At 37.8% G+C, this 12,488-nt stretch overlaps 1 protein-coding gene across 2 annotated transcripts; it reads left to right on the top strand.

Moving 5' to 3' along the window:
* Positions 1–466: 466 nt before the first annotated feature.
* Positions 467–12,196, top strand: ppp1r3c2a (protein phosphatase 1 regulatory subunit 3C2, duplicate a). 2 transcript variants are annotated; one of them, XM_044334693.1, is made up of 4 exons: positions 467–1,530; positions 10,399–10,490; positions 10,659–10,742; positions 10,935–12,196. In XM_044334693.1, exons 3-4 carry the CDS (start codon positions 10,729–10,731, stop codon positions 11,950–11,952), a joined length of 1,032 nt encoding a protein of 343 aa, XP_044190628.1. In that variant the 5' UTR covers positions 467–1,530; positions 10,399–10,490; positions 10,659–10,728; the 3' UTR covers positions 11,953–12,196. The 2 variants fall into 2 exon arrangements, with proteins under 2 accessions (XP_044190628.1, XP_044190627.1); XM_044334692.1 differs by lacking the exon at positions 467–1,530 and having other exon boundaries at positions 10,153–10,490.
* The last annotated feature ends 292 nt before the right edge of the window (positions 12,197–12,488 follow it).

Genomic DNA, 12,488 nt, shown 5'->3' with positions numbered 1-12,488 from the left:
GGCACCTTGGCACCTCAGTGGTGATAATGAGGGAGGGGCAAGCACTGCTTCCTCACTTTCCCCACCCACATACCCTTGATTATCATTCATGTGAGCCACCAGTATGTTAATCACTTGTCTTCTTGTATCATCTGTTAGAGTTTCTGTTTTTTAGTACTCCTGTAGTACTTCACCACCGAACTTGCCTCTTAGCACAGCTTCAATCAACTATTAAAAAGCATAAACATGAGAATGCAAAACATGGTGATAAACAGCTTTTCTAGAGACTCAGAGGGAAGAAAGGTGAGTTTTAAGAAACTCATGAGAATCATGCTTAGTTACAACCTGTTGTAACCTGGACCTCATCTACGATTACAGGTAACGCACTTGAAGATTAAGTCAGAGATGTCAGAAGCTGAAGACAAAGAGCAATCATATAATTCTAAAGGAAAAGAAAAAATGTTAATAATGTAGGGTGTAGAGTGCTTGATTAGACCTGCCTTTATATCTCACTGTGTTTGAGAAAGCTGTCAGCACCACAGCTCCAACGAGATTGCTGAATATTTCTGCATCAACTTTTGTCCCCGTTGCATTCTTGTATATAACTTTTGCATCAGGTGGCAGGCAAAATCTCTCAACTGGAAAAGATGGTAAGATAAACACTGAATGTGCTTTTGAAATCATCACTGTTTCTTGCCTCACAGCGAATGACTGTTCATGTTCAACGGAAGAAGTGAAATACGTGAGCGGAGCTTAATTACATCTCTGCGGAGTTGGGCTAATGCTGCAATCCATTGTACTCTGAACTCAAAAACAAACAATCTCCGACATGGAAAAATGCAATGGAATGGTCATTCAAGGTGGAATTCCAAGTTTGAAACTCAATATGGTGGCGCCTTTTCATCAATTTTTACTTTATGTGGTGTTTGTGTGTGGTATGTGGTATGCAAAAACTATGTGCTGCAACTGCAGTTGCCATTTCCATTGAGTTGATTTGTACTTGATAGAAGTCTTTGTGAGTATGCAGTACAAGCCTACTAAGCCCGTCTCTTTAAAAGTGTGCTGATCTGTTAAACGACCTGCTGTACTGCTGAGTTGGATTGAAACCCTGGGGGCATCCATGTTTTCCCAAGCAGATGCACTGGGATACATTTAGATTGGAAGTCGGGAATACCAACTCAGGACTTTCGATTTCTGACTTGCAATCGATTGCAGCATAACACTGATGTGATCAGCTCTGTCAAATAACTCTAACACTGAAGACCATTTAAATCAGAATGTGTTAAATTTACACTTTGGGAGTGGAAATCAACTCAGAAATGTTTAACCTTGAAATTTCAGCATTCCAATTTTTGATGTTGTGGTCTCAGTGGCCCTGAGTGTGGTTTGTGCGGGTTAGTTGGCTGCTGTTTTTTGCATACAGCTTTGAGTTTTTTTTGGTCTTTTTATCAAGAAAAGTAATCCAAAGGTGTCCAAACCTTGAACCAGATGGGAAGCAGTTAAAGAGCATACTGGATTTTAATTCCCTCAGAAAAGAACACGTTGATTCAGGTAAGTGAGCACATAATCGCCCCAAATAGTTGATTTTATCGAGGACATACTGTATGCCACCTGTTCTGACAAATCCCAGTTTCTGAGGTGACACACTGATAGCAAGGTGAGGATGAAGCATCATGAAAATAAATCCTGTCCAGACTTGTGTCAAGGTTAGAGACTGATGTTGGTGGAGCAATGGTGCAGTACAAGGAATGTGTTTCTTTTGGCACATATTTAGGGCTTTAGCACTGGCAGAGCATAATTTCAATGCCACATTGTAGATATGATTGACATCCTCTCATGGCAGGAGTAGACACATTTCAAATGCCCAGTGGGATAATACACCATTGTCTCAAAATCTGGAGCATCACAGTGGGATCAGTTTTCTCAGCTGAGGGTGACACTTTTGTGATGAGGTGAACAGGCAGTCTACAGGAACTGAGTGATATTTTTGAATGTGTCAGCTGCTCTGAAGGTAAAGATAGGGTTCTGGCCATGGTTGTGTGCATGTAAAAATAGATAATACAAGCAAATACATAAATAGATATACAAAAGTCAGATCAGACCACTATAAAAATGACTGCTCTTACAACTTCTCTTCCTCAGGCTAGCCAAAAATAGAGAAATGAGTTCTTGAATGAGTAATAAAAAGCACTGTATGCCAAAAGTGAGTTTAAAATCATGTCTCTCATATATTACAGAATAAATGGATCAGTGGGATTGCATGACATGACCCTCAGTAGAATATTACAGGATGAGAAACGTTGCTGTTTTCACTACTGAAAAGAATGAGGGTACATCATTAATTATACCATACATACAGTGCATTATACATTATACATATGGTTATACCACATGGGAATTGCAACACATACATTTACATCCTCACTGTTCCACTTATGCGCTGTGTAGCAGTACATACGGAATAAGAATAGATAATACAAAATGAACAAAAGTATGCATATTATACTCGCGCACAAAAGGGTTACATTCCTTAGAAACTCATTAACATATAAAAGCTTGTTTCTTGGGTACATTAGTGTTTAATGCATGTCTCTATGGATATTATATCAATCTTAGATTATATTTAATTTGTTTTATAGTCAACATCACAATCACTGTGACACAATTAACTATTAATTTCTGTTTCTTCTCAGAGTTTGTGTCAGATTTTCATCATATCAGTTTCCTTTAATCATTTTAGATCATTTTGAAAGGACTATTTTGGATGGAGAACGTACAGTAGCTGTTAGCTGATCCATCTGCCATCCTCCCTTTGTGCCCCACTGGCTTTATTTTTATATGCACATAATATTTCAAGTCTCATGATTCTTCCAACAGTGACAACATTCAGACTTGTCAAAAATATTCCATTTGGCACAGTGGCCTCATGACTGATTCAATATGCTTTTAGTCTTGTTCAAAAAACCCGTTTTGGTGATATTACAATACTGGGATGTTTGTTCTTTTCTGTGCAAATAAGGAGCTCTTGATGGAAGTCCATAGACAACATAAGATGATGATGTGAGAGGGTGGCCTTAATATAACCTTTTCACATTTCAAAGATGTTACATAGAGGATTCTGGACAAATATGGACAGGTTGATTTCCAGTGAGATTTCAATGATGTATCTAATGCCAAAACCTGACAAGATTCAGAGCTGTCTGTTTTACCTTGCTGAAGCAGATGACTTATCTTTTGCTACGCAGTAAATACAGTACTGTATGCAATGCTTCATACCCAACAGGTGGATGATACTATCTTCAATAGATAGTTTACTGTAGCAGATTGGGTGTAGGTGTAGTATGGCCCTGCACGCAACGTGAATATGCTAAAAGAGCTAGATTGAAGACAACTTTAACAGATTAAGGAAAATGAGCAGATTGACTCCCTGATCCTGCTATTAGATCCTGCTGAGCTGGAGCTGGACAAACTGAATTCCCAGCTAATGCCTCGACCTGTACTAAAGAGCTCTGGCAAAAGCTAGGAGCTAGACCCACGGCCGTGTTCAACTCCATTCATTCTCTCTTGGACTGCAGCCTGCAGGGTAAACATGCGGCAAGCACAGACCATTTGCTTCTACCCTCCATAAAACCAGCTGCAAAACAGATTTAATATTCCAGATCTTGATTGTACTAATAGTGAAGACCAAATGATGTACTGGCTTTAATTGTTTTAATTCAGTCTGCCAAATATACAGTAGCATCCAGTGCAAATATTCGATCAGGATTTAATGACCATTAATAAACTTCACATTTTTATGGCACAGAATCGTAACATAATATCCAGATCCTCTACCCTCCGGGGAGATATTCATTTCATATCATGGCAGTATGAAAATTAATGTAAAACACGCTTGATATAAGTTACACATCACAGTTAATTTTTAGCTGTCTTTTTTATGTCTGGAAATATGACATTGTCATTTCATAGTAGTGCAGTTGAGAGCAGGGATGTGTTAGGTGAAAAAAAAAACAAAAAAAACTTGGCATTCCAACACTGACATTAGTTATTTTTCTTCATTGTTTCAATGAAAAACTGAAAGAAATATGTAAAGGCAAAAGAAAGAAAGAAAGAAAGAAAGGAAGGCTCATTGCTACAGAAAACTATGCAGCATATTAACAAACATACAGTAACAACAACTGCAACATCTTCATTATTACAATTTAGAAGAAAAACAAAAATAAACAAATAAAAGAAAAGCCACTGTCATAACCCTTCCATAACGTCATGATCCAAAACAAACTAAATAACAGTAATAAATACCTGGAAATATTGGTGTGTCATTAATACTCCACTCATTCTATCCATGGACAATCCTTACAACATAAGAGGCCAGACAGTCTGATATGTAGACAAGTGCTATGCCCTTTAAAAACAACACAACTGGAAAAGTGATTTTACAAGCGCTGGTGCAATGCACACAAGATGTATGTACCATAAAGTAACATCAACTATTTAAAGGACATAGTCTGACAAGTTACAGACCTATCCTTGTCATATGATTATAAAACTGAAGATTGCAAAAGTACATCCGCTTTCACTGTATAGCTGATCATAGGTAGAAATATTCAAATATCTGAACATGCCCAGCAGTAATTCAATGTGATAGATAGTGAGTGATCATTTTTACTGAAATGTTTGGACATTTTTTTTATTAGTCATTATCAATGATCAAAGATGTTACCCAAAATGTGCATCATATATTTTCTTTTACACTGCTGAGTTGTGTTCCATAAAGCAATCACATTAGAATTACAACATACTGGATGATTCTGCAGTACTAATTGTTTCTTGTTTTTTAATGACCACTGAATTGGCCACCGGAACTAAAACTCCAACTGGACTGTGCGAAAGAAAGGAAAGAGAGACCATTAAAGAAAGAAAATGAATGTATTCAGGCAAATATAACAGTTTCTCAGCATATTTGCTGCTTGGTCACCTCATAAATATCATGCTTTACTCTTGTCACACCACCCACATCTCAGAATATTAATTAGAGACATAATCCCTCTGCTTGTTACATAAATGCTACATTGAGCTTTCCCTTCACAACGGAGAGGAGTTCTCTCTCTTCCCACAGGAGGGTGCTCCTCCCTAACCCCTTCTGGCTGTATAGAGAGTCAGCACAAATGATGATGGAGGTCCTGTGGGGTGCCATCTTCAGACAGCCAAGGGTGGTAATGGGGTTACAGTCTGCAATTTAGTGCTCTCCGCCTGCAAGCTTACATCAGCCTCTCTCATCATTCCTCTTAAAAGCGGAATCCTAATCGTTCTGCCAGCAGAAATACAGTTTTGGCTTTGAAGATGTTATTTTTTTCCCCCCAAAGAAATAAAGTTTTGGCTTTGAACTTACTATTATATATATATATATATATATATATATATATATACATACATATATATATATATATATATATGATCACACACACACATACATACATACATACATATATAAGCAGCAATAATAAGCCTTTTTCAGTGTGGAAGAATATTTGGACTCAAAAAACATAGTATAAATAAAGAAATACATGTCTCAATAAAAGCCTTATGGAGGAGGATTAGGGCCACATGTGAGAAATTTGAGTTCTTAAATGCAAGTCAGAATTCTGACTTTAAACTCAGAACTCAAATACATTTTTCACATGTGGCCCTAATCCTCTTCCATAAGGCTTAAATTGAGAAAAATCTGTGTAAATAAATTCAGCCATCCAAAAAAATTAAACCACAAATATATGATCCATAGGTATTTTTATTATTTCATTATTTATCCAATAATGCATTGCTAGATATGGAATGTAAAAATGTATAATATAAAAATATTTAATTCATCAAAATCTGACTATGAGATTTTTTTTCAGTTCTAGTCTCAATTTAACTTCATACAGTATACTGTATGATGATTATTTGCCATTTGTTGAAGAAAGCAGCAGTGGGTTGGCAGGGAGAGCTTTTTCAGCATAAAACACGGTCACTGAATCAATTAAACTTTCTCCTCTAATCAAAGTTTTATTTTCATATAACAGCCTAAGAGCCAAAATTAGAAAAAAATCCCTATTCTCTAGTCTGAATCCCTCTCATCAGAAACATTCCTCTACACTCCTCTTCCTCTTGTTCTTTCTCTATGTACATCTCTCTTTGAATTAGTTTTTTTAGCTATTCTTATGTCTCCTATAATAACATTCATGTGTTTTACATTAGAAATTTAAATCCAGCAAAAAAACACTTCTGTTACTTCATATTTAACTCAGCATGTAATGTTGCGTGCCAGTGAGAAACATCTTTTTGATATCCATGCCATAATACACACTAAGCACTGCAACCAACTCTGTATTTCAGAAGCACAACTGATTGCCATTATAAAAAAAATAACAAACAAACCATAGAGACATAACAAATACGGCATCCTGTGAACTTTTTCATTCCCTCCATGCAGGTTGGATTGGTTTATGAATTAGCTCACTCAGGAATGCCCACGTCGATGTTCAAAGTTTTGGCAACGGAAGACATATAATTATGCTGTAATGTAAGCAGCCTTTCACATTCATGTCAAGGCTTGAAGACCAAAGTGGAGTAACCGCTAATGCTGAAGCATGAGCTCATCATACACAACTGAACACATGAGCCAACAAGAGGAAAAAATAAGGGATATAGCAACAAAGCAGAGTCAAATGCATAGCGGGCAGTGACTTAATTTAAGTGATGCAGAGACACAGCTTAATTGCCTCTTTCAAATTCACAAGCAAAGAGTTTTGTTAGTTTTTTAGACATCTTTCAAAGCATGCAAATAGTGGCCTAATTTGTTTTGTTACAAGTATAAGTAGCTAACCTCTGCAGCTCTCTGTTGTATTAAAACAAACAGTTCAGCTTAGCTAACATGTGCTCCTATAATGTAAGTGCAAATTAGTGACAAGAGATATGTTTATGAGGTAGGGAGTACTGTAGTTGTGCTGCCATGGAATAACAAATATTGATGCCAAATGTGTATGTGTCCATGTAACAACACATCTAGACAGACAGACAGACCAGTAACGCACACAGACAGACAAACAGACGTGCTGTGAAAACTCAGATTAATGGTGCATGCTGTATGACTATGTGAGCTCACTGAACATCTGCATGTAGCAGACAACAATCAATTGGTATGCATCATGACTTTTGGTACTGCTGTCTCAGTGACCGGGGGGGAACACCGGCTGGTAGAAGTCGTTATAGATCAATTTATTTCATCACGTGCTCTACTGGCTTTATAGACCGGTGCATATACTAATAATATCAGACAGTAAGCTCAAAGCAAGATAAAAGTTAGGATCTGTAGACAATCATCATGTACATTAGAGTTAGGATTGCTGGACTAATACTGAATCAGTGGCCAGCAATGTAAATTCTAGTTTAAAAGTTAGCGTTGCATTTGAGGAAGATCAAAACTTACAACATGCATAATGACATAATGACTTAAAATGTGTAATGCATAATGGTAAAAAATAGATAATTATGTGCAGGTGGGTCTTAGGGTTTGAACAACAACAGTGTGCCTCTGGTGAACCTTTCATGGAACCCAGATGTCCATTATTGAATAGGCTTACTTCTAAATGAATATGCAAATCATAAGAACAGCGTGAATGATGAATTTAAAATAGGTAGTAGTGGCTGTGCTTTTTGAACCATTATGTACCATTATGTTGATAATGCAGGTATTCATGTGCAAGTATTTATATCATTTGTCAAGACAAGTGGCTGGGTTGTCATGCACTGCAAATGGAAAAATGAAGTGTGTATATCTGACACCACGGTATCAGCTCTTCTTACATCTTGCATGAGTAATATGACTCTGGAGGAAGTATAGGTTCATGTGATACAAGGCTACAATGTGAAATTTAACATTTAAACAAAGAAAGTTAAAGTGTGGGATTCTGAGACTTACATGTAAACTGTTCTCAGTGCTGCTGATATCTATTACTTGAACTCAGGGTGCATTCAGGTTTGTTTTCCTGTGCTCAGGGGAGCAAGAGGGCTGGGAAGAGCTGGAGAGACAACTCTCTTTCTCTTTCTGTATAGAAATCTTACAAGAATGTAAATTCTCCGATAGGTGAACACACTTTGTATTGTGCACTGTACATGCAGCCCTTTATTATCAGATGATTTCCTGCTAACACAATCTTGTAAAAATACAGCCATTTTGGAGAATTACCATCATTTGACTTTATTTTTCATGGCATTAAAGGATTTACTCATAATATTTTTTTCAAGTACTTTTAGTAACACAACCTTGTAAAAACAAAATGCATTCATGTTGTATAATCACTAACATTGGCCCTATTTATAACAAAAAGCCTTGTGTTGTCTTTTTGTTTTGTTTTGTTTCTTTTCATTATGAAATTTGAATGCAAAATTAATTTCTTGGTGTGTTTTTACTAACAAAACCTTGTAAAAAAAATATGCTGTAGAATAACAAGTGTTAACCTTATTTTTAAAAGAAAGATTGATGTTGGGGGGGATTATAGAAGAGCCATTAACTGCCATTTATAAAATGAGAATTCAGTGTACATCTCTTGGGAACATGCAAGTGTGACAACACCAAAAGAGAGGTTCCCAGTACCTTCACATACTAACTTCATTGGTATGTGAAGGTACTGGGAAACCAATGTCATTAATGTCGACATCATTAGGAGCTGATAAGCATACACTCTCACCAGAGATGCAGGAAGCAAGACAGACCAATAAAGTGAGATTGAAGACAGATACTGACTACAATGAAAGGTATGAGTGAAACCTTAGTCAGTGCTTCATTGCTTCACCTCACCTCACCTCACCCATGAAAGTCTGCACAAAGGGCACACTGATCCATCAGCATCCCTAAGTAACAGAACAGTATGCAGCCCTCATGACTCACAGTGAAAAACTTGCTTGACTTTAAGCTTATAAGGAGATTTGCGAGAGATTGAATCACCTTGCAGTTGAGACAGGTGTGTTTCTACTATGTTGGTGTATAGATAAATGATGTGGGAATGAAAGGAGGATTATATACAGTAAGAAAAGTGAAAAATAGGCCGATGCTCTAACTGCAGTGTGGAAGGATGATTGGTGAATGTGTTGCTCAAACAAAACTCCTATATAAAGGTACCTTTATACTTTTAAGAATCAGCAGAGTATAAACCTGATCATCTGTAAGAGAAAGTGCTGATACCAGGAAATGCACAGTTGGAGCCCCAAACCTATTGACACAAACTTGATCTCTGTACTTCATAGACTTGGATTTGGTTGAGCCTGTCTGAACTAGTTTCTGTAAATGAGCTCCAGCCAACACCTAGAAATCCTTTTCAGTCTGTACCAGTTACCAACTGAACTTTGTCCAATGTTAAAACAGCTGTTTTCAGCAATTTGGATTGCTTAATGTTTTATTACATAGGAGCATACTAATGATGTCTTTAAATGTAATTAGGACTATTACAAGACATTATTTAAAAAAAATAACTGTTGTAAACTTCTTGGAAAACGCTGCATGATTGTTTCATGTTGTCTTATTATGTTTAGTATTCTACATCCGCTTTAAGTAATGTATTAAAGGAATAGCTTGGGAAAGTCTCTTGTTTATTTTCTTGCCAAGAGTTATATGAGAAGATCAATAACACTCTCACATTTGTGAAGTAAATATGAGTCTACAGGCAGCAGCAGGTTAGCTTAGCACAAACACTAGAAACAGGGGAAAACAGTAAGCCTGGCTCTGTCCAACAGCAACAAAATCTACCTTCCAGCATCTCAAAAGCTCATTGATTAACTTGTTATATCTTGGAAGTCACTGCACCTGGCCAAGAAATAGTCAGGCACACAACCCTACTTAGAACCAACAACTCTAATCTATTTTACACTTTTGTATAGATTAAACAAAATATAACACGTTAATAAATGTGTTTTAGAGGTGCTGGTAGGTGGATTTTGTTACTGCTGAACAGAGCCAGGCTAGGTGTTCCCCACACTTTTCAACTTCTGAGTAAAGGAGTAGCCTGTACTGTAAGTTGAAAGGAATGTTATTAATTTTCCCAATGAAGAGACCTACAGTATATGTGTAAAAAATGTGTATCTCAGTTTGTATGCATGTACGTATTTTTTTCACTTTATTCCTCTCTCCTCTGGTCTACCATTAACTGTTCATGTTATCAGTCTGATCTGCAAACTGGTAGTATATATAGAACATATATAAATATGTTCTGTAGTAAAATGTTATTCCATGAAAGGAAAGTTTTGAGGCTCTGCTTTACAACGCAACAGTTCTTTAGGGGTGGGACATAAACAAAGGAGCTTCATTTCATTGGCTAAACTCCACCGGCATGCAGATTGGGTGTCACTAAAGGTTTGCCCTCATTTCTAAATTCCACACATAAGGTAGGAGAGAGCAGAGGCAGACTGGAAACGCAATCATCTCCTCCTTCTCTCTTTATCATTCATCTGATGAAACACATGGAACTTTACAATCTGTAAGTACATTTTGTGTGTCTATAAAATTACTGACACAGTTGTTTTTATTTTATTTTGCTGTGATTCAAAGCTGTTATTGTGCCATATAAAAAGCTAATTTTTTGACTGATTGTTTAATTCACTTGGGGGTTTTAATCTTTTTAATTAACCCTTATCTCTGCTTTTAGATTATTCTGAATTTGCTGCATTCCTCTGGCAAAGACAACAGCCTTACAGTGTAACATCTACATTCTGAAAATGAGTTGTACAAGGTAAGCTGCTTTCACTGAATTGTGAATTAATTTTGTCTTACTGCAATTATACTGTGCTTAATTAACATTACCTGTGAGGTATTAAGACATATTGTAAAAGCAGAATACACTGAAACAGAAACATGTGCAACCATTCTGGTTCGTGGTAGAATGGTAGATTTCATGTTAACCCTATTATGTCTTCCTCTTCAGAGTTCTCCATGCTTTTGGTAGTCACTCCCAGCCCGCTGTGATGCCTCTTGATCTTACCATGTGTCTGACCCTCAGCCGACGCCAGCCTCTTTATCAACTGCTGTCCATGTCTCCTCTGACACCCACACAGCATTGCTATCAGCCAACTGACTGTTCACCGAGGACTGGCTTTCACTCTTCACATTCCTCCTCCTCTTCCTCTTCATCCTCATCGCTGCCCTTCTCCCCCATGCCCTCAGAGCCTCGGAGCTGCTTCCGCAGGGACAGCAGCGGTCTGAACAAGAAGCGTGTGGTGTTTGCAGACGCCAAGGGATTGGCTCTCACTGCTGTGCGTCTTTTCAACTCTGAGCCCTCTTCCCGCACTTCCACTCTGCTGATGAAACCCTCCCCAGCCAAACTGCAAGACCAACAATTGACCTCAAATAAACTGCAACGCTACAAGTTGCGACTGGGTTTCCCTCAGCCGACGCTGGACTTTAAAGCCTTCCTTGCACGCCTGCAAGAGATGCGTGTACAGTTGGAAAGCTGCAACATTTCAGAGCAGACCTTGAGTGGCAAAGTGTGTGTTTCCCATGCCAGTATTGAAAAGGTTGTGCATATCAGGGTGACCTTCGACTCTTGGCGGAGCTATCATGACATTCCCTGCACGTTTTTGCAGCAGCAGCGCTGTTGGAGTTCTGAAATGGAAATTTTTGCCTTTGACATAATCTTACCCAAGAACATAGATCCAAAGGAGCGAATAGAGTTTTGTGTGTCATTCAGGCCTGGACCTGGCACCACACCACACTGGGACAACAACAGAGGGCAGAATTACAGGGTGTGCATGGCAAAGGATGGATCGAATGCTAACCAAGGCGACACCAACCGCTATAATCCCACTCTTTCAAAACACCGACCCCCATCTTGGCCTTCACACGGGTCCCTTGGTATTCAGAACGACGCTGATCTACAGTATCCTCCGAGGAGTTTCTCAAAGAGGGTCAAAGCAGAGTGTAAAACCCTGTGTTCAACTAAATAGACCATGAGAAATTAGCCCATACCTTGTCAACAGAACTATGGGGATTTGTAAATATTGTGACTATCTTAATTAACACATACTCAAGAGAGAGTAAGACCTTTTATGGATGTATAAACTTTCTGAAATCTCAAGTGTTGGGATAATCTCTAGCCTACCAGTTTGCCCACCTGAGCTCAACTACCCTGCTGTAATGTGAATAATACATAATGCGTTCATGTTCTAATTAAATACATTTTTTAAAAGATTTTCTTTCTCCTGTCTTCCATCTGCAGAAGTAAAATCTTAATCATTCCACACATGCCCATTTACAAAGGCAGCTTAAACTGCTAACTGCTATAATACATTGTATATATATAAAGTATATATAAAGTGCATTGTACTGTAGCATGATAAATAAGCCCAGAGGCCCTAGAGGACAAGTAAAAACATGAGACCTGTATTTGTCTGAGAGAAAACACATGTATTCATACACAGAAAGATTATTTTAAGAACCTTTTGTGCTTACAGCTTCTAACCCATTTTCTCCAAGCACAGTG

Source organism: Thunnus albacares, chromosome 18 (genome assembly GCF_914725855.1).
Source record: "Thunnus albacares chromosome 18, fThuAlb1.1, whole genome shotgun sequence".
Classification (NCBI taxonomy): domain Eukaryota; kingdom Metazoa; phylum Chordata; class Actinopteri; order Scombriformes; family Scombridae; genus Thunnus; species Thunnus albacares.
The sequence above is the reverse complement of the archived record's forward strand: the minus strand, read 5'-3'. Positions and strand labels throughout refer to the sequence as shown.